Source organism: Chenopodium album, chromosome 25, assembly GCF_948465745.1.
Source record: "Chenopodium album chromosome 25, dcCheAlbu1.1, whole genome shotgun sequence".
Taxonomy (NCBI): Eukaryota; Viridiplantae; Streptophyta; class Magnoliopsida; order Caryophyllales; family Amaranthaceae; genus Chenopodium; species Chenopodium album.
The window spans coordinates 13403474-13416807 of record NC_137858.1 but is presented as its reverse complement, the minus strand read 5'-3'; the positions used below and the strand labels follow the sequence as shown (position 1 = coordinate 13416807).

At 33.5% G+C, this 13334-nt stretch overlaps 1 protein-coding gene across 1 annotated transcript; it reads right to left on the bottom strand.

Annotated features, from left to right (window-relative positions):
• Positions 1-9427: 9427 nt before the first annotated feature.
• Positions 9428-13067, bottom strand: LOC145613270 (trihelix transcription factor DF1-like). Its single transcript, XM_081668343.1, has 2 exons — positions 12582-13067; positions 9428-12082 (listed from the first exon to the last, which is right to left on the bottom strand). The coding sequence occupies exons 1-2, from the start codon at positions 12926-12928 to the stop codon at positions 10186-10188; spliced, it is 2244 nt and encodes a 747-aa protein (XP_081524469.1). The 5' UTR covers positions 12929-13067; the 3' UTR covers positions 9428-10185.
• Between the last annotated feature and the right edge of the window lie 267 nt (positions 13068-13334).

Sequence of the window (13334 nt, the reverse complement as noted above, 5' to 3'; positions counted from 1 at the left end):
AAGACTAAAGGGTATATTCTTTTTGCTTCAAACCAAAAAAAAAAATAAAAATAAAAAATAAAAAAAATTATGTGGTTATTAATGATTCCTAAATTTTTGAAATAGTAATAATTTTATGTATCTAGTCTTCAACTTTTCCTTTTAAAACATGTCTTTTAAAAATCATATCTATTAATAACTATACAATTTGCCAATGGTATAAGATGTTTGGTTCGATGTTTGATCTAAAATCAAACTTTACAAATTTTTTTGTACAACATTACATGATATGAAGATGAGGTTTGCAAATCTAAAATATCAAGAGGTTGTAGGAATATGGACATTTTATGATGAATTTGGGACGGACATTAGCATAAAAGTAAGAATATTTAAAGATTGCTTTTAAGTGTACAAATAGGAAATTATAGAATAGAATTGCATATATGTTATTTTAAAAAGAAATCATTCAAATGATACTCCGATTTGTATTAGTTAATATGTTTTTTCTAGTCAAGAAGTACCCAAGACCGGAGTCGAACCATCTATGTGTTGGATATAAGGCCAACACATCCAATAACCCTCTTTCTCTTAACGAGAATCCTATACTTCTATGAGAATCGATCGATCCTCTTTGATTATAAGAACAAGAATGAAAGGCAGTTATTTAATTACAGTTTCTATATTATCAATTTAAGAAATTAAGGACTTGTTCACATTTACTGAACTGAGTTGAACTGAACTGAATTGAATTGATTGGAGCTGAACTGAACTGAACTAAACTGAATGGAGCTGAACTGAACTGAACTGAATATATTATGAGAGAAGGAAATTAGGAGCTGAACTAAACTGAATTGATTGGAGCTGAACTAAACTGAAATGAAATTAAGCTGAAGTGAACAGGCCCTAAATGTATGTAATGTGATAGATGTATTAAACATATTCTTGTGCATCAACTGTCAACTTAAACTTTTGGTTGAGTTGGTTCTTTAACATGGTATAGGAGCTAACGTGATACAAAGGTCATGGATTCAATTCAATTCTCATCCACCCCCCATTTTCAATTGGAATATTAAGCGCTGAGTATGAAGATGACACATGTTGTATCTATACTTCAAGCCTAACATGTTTTGATATGAGTGGTGTGATAAAAGTATAAAACATATTCCAGTTAGTTGGTCCTCTAACATAATGATTAATTGTGGATGGCTTATTATGTTGTTGAATCTCGTCATATATAATGAGAGGAAAATCGATCGAGCAGCAGATTATGTTGCTTACCCAGGCCATGTCATTTTATATAAATTTTCTCTAGGATATAGATCCTTTTATAGATAGCAAATTTTTTAATTATTTATTCTAATTGTATCGATGTTTTAAGAGAATACTGTTTTAACTTCTGTTGTACATTTTAACTTCCATCTCAAAACAAATAATAAAAATGAATGGAGAAGGTAATAAGGTTATGTACTATGAATGTAGGAAAGGGAGACAAAAGAATCCAAAGGGAAAAATCCTCAAGTGTACAAAATAAGGATTAAGAATCATAATAATACAAATACACATGTCAAGGAATATTTAGAGAGGAAAATAGTTATAAACTCAATAGGGTACACTATATAATTATTTATTATTACCACTAACACTGTAAAAAAAATTAAATTAATGATAATTATACATATTTGATTAATTAAGCCTGGGATCAATCAACACATTGGGTCCAGAAAGTCAACACGTGGGGTGGCATTTAAACCTTGATTTTCATAGAAGTACGTAACACTCCTATAAGTCTACAAACTCTTAATTATATAGGAGTTGATACTAACATAACATTATTTATACTTAATTGTTTAATGTCATTGTACTATTTATGTTTGGTTTACTTGTTTATGTTCCTATTTTTATTTTCCTTTTTTGGGTTACATAATTTGTTTATATAAATTTATAGATTTATGTTATATAAATTAATTAAAGAACGGCTCTGAAGGAATAAGAATTTTGACCTCAAACGTAATGTGTATTATAATACAATAGTACAACATATATATCAAATCTTTAAGCTAAAGCTTTATTTAATTGGAAAAATTGCTTCCATTAATCTGAACTTTGCCTCGTCCGCCGAAAATAATCCCAACTTTCGTTTATTATCTATTGCACCCAACTTTGGGGGGTATTAATTTTCGTTGCACCCAACAGGTCATCTAACCTGATGTAGCAGGTTACCAAGCCACGTGTCAGCGTATGATTGGCTTAAATTTTTTTTTTTAAAAAAAAAAAACAAAAAACAAAAAAAAACCCCACAAACCACCCATACCTAGTGGCTGCCACCACACCCCCACCCCCACCCTACCGGGAAATCACCCCCACCCCCGAAAAACCCCTCCCCTGCTGCTGGAAACCACCGCCCACCCCCGGAAACCCATCCCCCACCCTCGAAACCCACCCCTTCCCTTCCCCCACCCCCGAAAACCCCTCCCCCACTCACGAAAACCCTAGAAAATCACCCACCCCGAAAATTAATTTCCACCGCCCACCCTCGGAAACCCATCCCCCACCCTCGAAAACCCTAATCGGACCTCCCTAGGGGTTCAGTCAGGGTTTTTCTAGGGTGGGGGATGGGTTTTAGGTGGGTTTTGCGGGATGGGTTCATTCAGGGATGGGTTTTGCGGGAGAGTGGTTGCGGGAGAGGGTGGGGAGGGTGGTTGCGGGAGAGGGTGGGGAGGGTGGTTGCGGGAGAGGGAGGGTTTCGGGGAGGGTGGTTGCGGGAGAGGGGGTCGGCGCCGGTGATGGTGGTGCTGGTGATGTGCGGTGCTGGTGATGGTGGTGCTGGTGCTGGTGCTGGTGATGGTGGTGATGGTGGTGCTGGTGGCTGGTGGAGAAGCTGGGTGGCTGTTGGGTTTTTTTTTTTAATTATGTTTTTAATTTTTTTTTCCTATTTTTTTCAACCAATTACATGTTGACACGTGTGCAAAAAAAAATAAATCAAAAATGTTTACCTGATTTACCGGTTGCAGGTCATTTGGGTGCAATAGAAATTAATACCCCCCAAAGTTGGGTGCAATAGATAATAAACGAAAGTTGAGATTATTTTCGGCGGACGAGGCAAAGTTCAGATTCATGGGAGCAGTTTTTCCTATTTAATTTTGCATTTAAATTATTATTTTCTTCTTTTTGAGTTGGATGAATTGTGTAAAGATGCAATAATTGTAGACAAATTTCAATCATTTCTTATATTATGAAAATACGACATATATAAACTTTTCATCCCGTTAACTACTTAGGGCATGCTTGGATTGGGGGTAATACATTAAGGGGGTAATAAAAGTCAAACTAAGCAAAATGAATGTGAAAATAGGGAAGAAGGAGATAGTGATGGTGTGATTGTAAGAAGATTATGTAGTGATGGTTTGGTGTGAGGTGAAGAAAGAGGAATCAATACCCTCATTTTGGGGGTAATAGTTACACTAGGGGGAGGGTGGGTAACTATTACCCTCATTATGAGAGTAATAATTCCTCCATCTCTCTCTTTTCCTCATGGCACAACTACTTTATTTCATTTGTAAGCACCATGTCTCCTACAACAACACCTCTAATTGCTTTTGTTTTTTCATGTTTGACTTTTATTACCCCTTAATAGATTACCCCCAATCCAAGCATGCCCTTAGTAGTGTTTACTCTCTTTAATCAAAATGATAATTACTACGACAAAGTACATTGTTCTTCTAAATAGTTTTAATAAAAAAAAATGTAATATGATTTAGTTAGATAACCTAGTGCACACTCCATCCATTGTTGATTAATTTAAGAAATGATAAATGTACAAATTCAATTATAAGCCAAACTTTTGCTAGAACAAATTTATTCTTATGTACTGGTTACTAGGTATTTACATAATTGTAGTAATAAGGAAATCTACGGTAGTATAATTGCATAATAATAATAATAATAATAATAATAATAATAATAATTATTATTATTATTATTATTATTATTATTATTATTATTATATTATATATATATATATATATATTTTGAATAAAGTATAATTGAATAATTATTGCATAAGGGAGACGTTTGCTTATTTAAACATGGAGGAAACAATGAATTTTCTGGGGAAAAAAAACATCAAACTCAAAACTTTATCTCATCCACATAAATTAATATAGATCTAATAACATGTTAAATAATATAGACTTGATGCATGCTTAATTTCTTTATTTTACTTTGATCGCGACTAGAGATTACAACTGAAAATTAGATAATACCATGCCAAATTTAAAAATTTTAGATCAGATCATACCAGGTGAACTAAACATAACCACAATTGCTTATGTATGTACTACACCTTATAAATAAGGGTCTGTTCTCTTCAGATTATTTTCAATTCACTTCATTTCTTAATTTCCTTCTCTCATAAAATATTCAATTCAGTTCAGTTCAGCTTATAATTTTAAGCTAAACAACGATCACTCAAACTAACTACATTAAATATTTTCCTAATAATACCATGTTATAGATAATTAGATAAATAGGTTTTTCTAATGAATTGGACCTAAAATATTCATCCAATAAATTAAAAACTTCAAGCTATTTCTAATGAATTGAACCTAAAATATTCATCATTCAACTAAAACTTACTCATTTAAGTGTTTATGTTATAGGTTTATCACCAAACTAATGACAAATAGATCTGGTTATTGGACAAGGTAGCCCAACGGATATATGATTTGGGACACGATTAATAGTTTATTATTATTATTATTTATTATTATTATTATTAAAAATGATTTTTAGTGGACTAATCTTTTATTGGACAGCGTCAATATAAGGTCAAAATATTTGTCTAATTTAACAAAAATAAATAAATAAATAATGCGAAAAATTTTACTACCTCTATTTTATAATATGTACGTGTACAACAAAGAACCTGACACGGAATCCTAGGCAAAATTGTTTGTAGGTGTTAATAAGAGAAGAAGATAGAGCGAGATACAAAATGTTGCACATAATATAAAACAGAGGTGGTACTTAATTTTGGTTCTCTCCTCTATTATTTTTGCTTAAATGTTTATTGGTATGTCCATTATCGAACCGATATTTACCAGTTTACTTTATCCGATATAATGCACCCTTTTATTAACTCGACTTATTACGAATCTGACCCGTATTTATCCTGACCCGCCCAATAATCAGGTCTAATGATGAAAGAAGCAAATAAAGGGGGGATTGAAAAAGAGAATCTTGGAAGGAGGCTCCTTTGATGGGACAGAAGGAAAAGGAGAGGGGACGGAAGGGAGGCGCGGCTTCATCGTTCCTCATGTGATGTTGGCATGGCATGTTGTTAGGAAGTGGTGCCCTGCACACTACACTGCTCTCCCTCTTTTGCTCTTTGTCCCCACTTTTCTTTGGACCCCAATTTACCCCCTTTCTTCTTCTTATACTACTATCAATATCAATTACACAATTTATCATGTATCCATTCTTAGCAATTTGACTATTTAACACCCTTAATTAGCATGCCATAAACCAAGGCCTAGGCAAGGTAAGGCTTATGTATGTAGAGATTGGCCAAGTCACCACTCTCTTCTTTTGCTAGAAGAAAGTCTTATGTTGAGCTTGGTAAGGACCAGGTTGACATGATCTGATGCCAATCAAGCACGACACAAAAATTGTCTAACTTAATATGAGCCTATCATAAGATGGGTATGACACGAGAGATTTATCAATGTGTAACAAGTAACACATGGACATTTTTCTCAAATTTTGAAATGAGCACAATGGACTAATCGCATGCATTTCATCTCACTTATATTTACCAATTTACAAAATGTATAAAATTGTTAAAGGGGATCAGCTGGCACGTTTCAACTAGCATAACAAGGCACATGAGTCAAGTCATGTGCATGGGCTATGCTCAAGAAAGATTGGCATGACTCATTAGACGGAGAAATTAAAGAAAAATATTCAAATTTCACGTTTATATTGAAGTTTAAAAGTCATCGAACAAGCAATGTTGGCCAATTTTAATTTTAATTTTTTTCTTTTTCGTTTTAGGGGAAAAAAATCGAAGGGGAGAATGATTTAGCGTGATATCTAAAGCATAACGGCTCCAAAATCAAGGTCCCATATACTTCTCATTTGTCTTACTCATGTAATTAACGTTATGTTTTATGTGGAAAATAAAAATCTCCTCCTTATGGTACATATATATCATGGTTCATGATGTTTGTTTTCTTGGCCACGTTCTTTTCACCTAAATAATCAAGGTTCAAGTTAAATAAGCTATCATAAAAAAGAAAAAGTTAAATAAGTTATCATAAGTTAGAATAATTATGTAATGCTAACAATAAGATTGGTAGTTTATAAATAAATTGATAAATGCAATTTTAATAATAATAAAATAATAAAAGTTTTACCTCCAAAGAAAAACAATTTTAAGTGCCACTAAGTTTTGATAATCTCTTATGAATTCTAATTAGTCAAAATCAAATTAGTTGAGGGGTTTTAGGTATAAACTTACATTTATTTCTACTTATTACACTTATTTCATAAATTAAATACATCTTGTGTCTATAAATTTCTTTAAGTTTTGACTTAATTTGTGAGACAAATACTACACCGTATCAAGGATGAACTTTTAATGACGGAAATTAATAATTTGATGGGTCTTAATCTAAGTCAATAAAAATAGATTTACAAAAAGCTTTGTTGTGGTTAAATTTTAAAGGATTTATTTACATTGTTGCATTGTTGCAATACTATTATGAAATTTGTTGTGTGATCTTTTTATATTGATTTATCATTTAAGAACTCATGAACAGGCTCAAATAATACTCATTATGTTTAGATAATATTTGGGTTTACATAATAAAATTTAACAAATATATAGAAGGATCTAAAAATACTAGCAAGCTTTTAAAAATTAGGCCCCGTTCTCTTCACCTTATCTTTGCTGAAGTGAAATTATTTTTAATGAAATAAAATTATATTTGCTGAATTTAAATTAATTTTACTGAAATAAAATTATATTTGCTAAACTGAAATTATTTTTACTGATTTTCTATTATAATTCTTCTTTAAGAAAACTGAACTTACTGAACTGAACTTATTTTTACTAAACTGAAATTATTTTTACTGAACTGAACTTAATTTTACTAAACTGAACTTATTTTTACGGAACTGAAATTATTTTTACTTAATATTAATTTTTTAAGGTGAAGAGAACAGGACCTTACACTGCTAGTTCTATGTATAAATAAAATAAATTTAAGGATTTACTTGTCTGGTCACACTTTCTTTTTTAAAATCGTAATAATTTTTATTAAGTAGTGTTGGCTCAAGCTTATATGTGTTTGTTACTCGTATTAATTAGACAACAAGTGGAGATGAAATAACACCTATATCAATATTAATTTGTAAATAAATTAAGATGTTAGTATTATTAAAATTGCTAACATGGAATAACTTTAATAATGGAGTTTTTTGTCCAACTATTTTTTCTACTAAAGTTACCTTTACTCTAAAACAAGTTTCCACACTGAAAATTGAACTTATTAGTTAAAATCGATCTCAATTAATGAAAAAAAATTTCAATTAATATGTGTGCTAATCAATTTTCATAATAAAAAATTAACTAAAGGAAAGAATTAGCAAAAAGATCGAAATTTTAATTAGTAATACATAATATGTAGATTCAATTAGCATGAGTGTAAGTAGTTTAGTTTAGTGAAAGATACTTTTGATGATTGTAACTTGATTATAGGTGTGTTTTTCTCAACTTATTTTGATCGATATGATTTGATACATAAAATAAGTTAAAAGTTCGTCACAAACTAAATTTATAATACTTTTTTTTTTTTGAAGCAAAAATTTATACTACATAAAACTAAATTTATACTATGTATAAAATTAGTTAAAATTAATTCTGGCATATATTTCATATTAATAACTTTAAACAAACTAAATTTAAATTAGTCTATGTAAAGCTATGTGTCCCTCAACTTTGTTCCAAAAAAGCCATTAATTATTTCGTTAAGTAAAATTATATCGTATTACACGGTGACAACATGCAGATTAAAAATACAAATTATATCAAACCAAAATTCTAATTTTTATTTGCATGAGTATATCAAATACTCTATACCTTTATTTTTTAATAGTAAATTGAAGAAAGTTAGCAAGATCCAATTAGATAATCAATTCATTCAAGTCAAGCTAGCTAAGAGATCAGAATAGAAAAAATTATAAAAATTAAAATCACAAAATTATTTCATATGAAGAGAACATAACCCAAGCTGGGAAAAAAACACTCCCTTAATTACTTTCAATTTAATAATATCCTGAAAATAAGAATAACACTTTATATGTTTGGCAAAGAACACACTTCACTCATTTTTGCCTTTTTAGTATACAAAATTATTTCAGTAACATTAATATGCAGTTAAAATTTAATGGAGGTGGTAATTAAGATAATTAAAGAAAAACATATTGTAAGCTAGTACTAAACTTGTACGTAGTATATCACATGTCTTCTTAAATGATGTAACAAAAATATATTTAAAATTTGACAGTAATAATCAAGTGTTTCACTATAATATTTTTATAATAATTTAATCCCACTTCTTACTCAGACGAAATTAATCCCATTTTAAATTTAAGTAGACAAAAAAAAAAGTAAAATAAAAAATCTTGGATTGTTTAAAAAAAGAAAGAAAAAAAAATGTTTTCTTACAGTATAAATTAAAATTAAAAGAGGTAAAAAGTAATGGTAAAATAATTGTAAAATTGGGTATCATTCGTATCAAATTTTCCTTAAAGTAATAAGATTCTCATGCAACAGTTTTGCAGCAAATTTGCAGAAATTGTACACTACCAAATTATTAAAAATAAAATATAAAGTAATTACCGCAATAATTTACTCCTTGAATCACATGGAAGTGAAGATAAATGAGTACCCTGGCATCAGCTAACATCGTCCTAGCTAGTCCTACATGGACAAAGCTAGGCTACATCAGTTAAAATTCAGTACTTTCATTTTTATTTTTATTTTTGTCAATTTTATTTGATTTTTGTGATGCAGACTTTCAAGAATAATTTATGACTATATAATATATCATCAGAGATATCAGACGGCCCAAACTCCCAAGCTTAACTAAGTCGCCACCCATCAAACGAGGTTTATGCCAAAGTCAGCTCACTCTCTCTCTCTCTCTTACACTCTCATACATAAGCTTTGCTGCATATACGGCAATCATTAGTGAATCAAGTAAATACTACTCCGTAGAACTAGTACCATATAGAGTACTCCTTCCGTCTTTAAAAGTTTCACTTAATTTGAGTTGGGTTGAGGTTAGGCCTTATTGTTTAAGGTGCTAACTGTACAATAGGTTATGTTCATTGAATCGGAGTATTAAAAAGTAAATTAAAAGTAGAATTGGATGAGAATTTGGTGTAGTATAACAATTAAGTTCATTTGAAAATAAGAAAAGGTACCAGTAAATTAACCAGGATTACACATTTATACACCCAACAATTTAATCAACAAAAATTGAAAATGCGATAAAGAAAAAATATATTGAAAGAAAAACACAAGGAGTACTCTCTAGTAGTCTCTTTATTCCATTAAATTCCTGTTTTTTACCCATATACCCATTTTTTTTATCCCCACAAACAAATCTATCACTCTATTTTTCCCTCTCTTCCTCTCCATTTTATTTATTTAGCAAAACAATAAATAAATTATCAAAATTAAACAAAGAACCAAAAAAAAAAAAAAAAAATTACTGTCCCCCAAAAATAATAGCTTACACGGTATTTCCTGAGTCTTGCCCCCTTTTTGACAATTGCTCTGGCCTGACCCGTCCGTCTCGAGATGTAACCCGACCCGACTTAACCAAACCCGCTTCGCCTCCCGTCGACGTCTTCCTTTCTTCCATGATCTGACCCACTTGGATATTACATGATAAAGATTATCAACTCAAGTGTCACTAACACCCATAAACGAACATATATGTATAACTTTTTTTTATCCCCTCTTGATTTCAAAGCCCAACCCAAAATAAAAATTAACCCAAAAAAAAAAAAAAAAAAAAATCCCCATATTTTCATGCTTCCCAACAACCAGTTCCCAAATTTTAATTTTAATTTTTTTTTTTTCTTCTATCCCATCTCTCAACTTCTCTTTGATTGCTATACCATGTAATTCATCACTCACTCAGCTGTTGCGGCGGTTCGAGTGGCGGTAGTTGAGGTGGTCATTGAACCTGCATTGACATTATTATTCGCCACTATCTCATACCCACCACTTCCTTGATCATCATCGTCCTCATCATCCATGTCGTCCTCGCTTTCGTCTTGATTCTCACTCCCTTGATCCTCCATTGCTTGATCCTGGTGCCCTTGAAGCGGCCATTGCTGTTCGGGTTGTGCCATGATAGGCGCCATTGTTGTGGCCGGCTGCTGCTGCGCTTGCCCATAGGTTGTCAACGGTGTGGCATTGGTGGTTGCGGGATTGATTTCCATTTTGTTGCGCTCGCGGTAGAGGGCGTCTAATTGATGGAAGTACGGACATGTTTTCGAGTCTTCGGGTCGTTTCTTGTTGCTCTCCTTCACTTTCTTGAAGTATTTGTTGATGTTCTCCCACTTTTCTTTACATCTTTTGGCGTTTCGGTTGTACCCGAGTTTTCTCATGGCGGCCGAGATCTCCTCCCATAGCGGGCCTTTCGGCCCGTTCTCTTGGTATTTTTGATCGAGATTGGTTCGGAGATTGATCAATGCTTGTACTTCGGCTTTAGGCCATCTTGATGAACTTGCTTGAAGGAGATTCTCACCATTGGTCGACTTCTGAAAGTCACCGTTGTCGCCACCATTGTTTGTGTTGGCCACCACCAATGCTTGTTGTAGCTGAGGTGGTGTTTGCTGAGGCAACTGTGCTATTGGTTGTGGTTGTGGTTGAGGTTGTGTTGGCGATGCCAATGATACTTGACTTTCAGGTACATGAACTTGTGGTTGCGGTTGAGGTTGTGGTTGTGGTTGTGATTGTGTTTGTTGCAATACTTGTGTTGTTGGTTGTGGTTGCGACTGTGGTTGTGTCACGGGGGTAGCACTAACAACCGGAACCGTAGCACGAACTTGACTACCACCTTGAGGTTGGGGTTGAGCTTGTGGTTGTGTTTGGGATTGAACCGGTAAGGGTAGTGGAATTTGCTGCTGGTCAGAAAGCTTTTGTAGGAAGGAGATAAGAGCGGCATCTTTCGCCGCGGCCATAGACCGTTCTTGAACAAGAATATCATGTTCCCGATTCAATCTAGCCATCTCTTGTAACTTCCACGCTTCCTCTCTAGCCACCCTATCATGCTCCCGTTTCTCGACCGCCTCAAGAAACCTCTTCTGTAACTCCTCTTGCTTATCAATCACTTCCTTCATCAACTTCTCAAAGAAGTCCTTCCATTTCCTCTTCCTCTTCCTCCTCCCCATTAGCTCCTCATCCGACGATGTCGATGAGGACGACGATTGAGTAGCCGATGGGGAAGACGGATTCTCCATCTGGATCGACCCGTGAGTCGGGATCCCCATTGTATGCTGATGCTGATGCTGGTGCTGATTCTGATTCTGACTCTGATGATGCATCACCTGCGGTTGCGGCTGCTGCGGTGATTGCAATTGTGAAGCCTGATTTGTAGGGTTATTAACATTCATTTGCTGCTGTTGTGATTGATGATGAGGCAGTGGACTAATACAAGTAGTGTGAACTACACTTATTGGATGGGGGCTTGATGGAACAGTAACACTAGCTGGATTAGTACCAGCTGGTATTACCATTGTGACCGGTACCGCCGCTTGCGCCGGCCCTTGCGATTGACCACGTTGTGGTGTTGTTGTTGTTGCTTGTCCAACTGATTGCTGTGGCAAAGGTGGTAGTGCCGATGACGCTGCCATTGCCAAATGGTGTTGTTCTAGCGCCTCTAATTGCTCGAAAAATCGATACGTCTTACCGTCGGCCTTACCGGTCCTCCCATCTTTCGTTCTCTTGTGGTACTTGTATACATTCTCAAACTTCTCCTTGCACTTCTTTGCGCTTCGATGATATCCAAGCTCCGCCATCTTTCTGTTAACAAATCAATTTAAAAAATTAATTAGTACATGAATAAATAAATTGCACCATATCATATACAAATCTTAATTCAACACTTGCTAATCAATCAAATAAATATATACTTGTATGTATAAAAATAAATGAATCTTATTATAGTAGGCATATGATTATCCCAATATGGAGTACATTTCGAAATAATTGCACATAAAATTAGGAACTAAGTGGCTCTAAATTTCAGTGAACAAACAATTTGCATAAAGTTCTAAAATGAAAGAATCCCAATATATATTCTAATAAGTACAAAATTGTACTTGGGAAGCTATTCTAGAAATTCGAAAAACACAAGAAGAAAAATAAAAATCAGCAAAATTTAATTAAAACCAATTAAAATGAAATGACTAATCTCATAAATAAAATGAGATTATTATTATTATTTTGATGGTGTGTATATGTTATATTTATAGAAGTTACAATAATAATTGGATGAAAAAGATGAGAAAAAAAAACTGACCTGGAAACTTCTTCCCACAACGGACCTTTGAGGGAGGAATCACGAAAAATAACATCCATATCAGACCTTATCTTAAGCAACGCAATAGTTTCTTGTCGAGGCCACCGGTTACCGCCCGTGCTCCGGTCATTTTCAAATAAATCTCCACTACCACCACCACCACCTCCACCGAGACCGCTTCCGCTTTGAGTCTTCTCCTCATCTTCCATCCCAGTAGCCATAATTGAGGCGTCCGGTGACGTCCTCACAACACCCTCACCAACTCCGCCTTCGGATTCATGTCCCGAACCAGCTCCACCACCTCCGCCGTCACCGGAGCCTCCTATTAAGGTTGAGGTCCCCAGCATGTATTTATGATGAGATAATCTTTGTATCAATTTTAGTAGTATAATTTTAGTATAAGATGATGAATGAAATGAGATGAGAGAGAAATAGTGGTGGTGGGGAGAAGAGAGAGAAAGAAAAAAAAAAGAAGAGAGAGAGTGTGTTATTTTTGCCTGCTGCTTGGAGGCTAATAGCAATACTACTACTACTCTCTTTTTTTTTTTTTTTTTTTTTTTTTTAGCTGAATTACAGCTAACAAAAAATAAATATAAATGAAAAAAAAATAAAATTGAGTTAAACTAGCAAACAGGAGCAAAGGAGAGAGAAGCTGGGGTGATGGTGAATTCAAGGGTTTTATAAAGATTGAGTTGTCTTAATAATTTTAATTTTTCTTTTTCCTTTTTTTTTAAAATTTTTATTTCTTGTGGG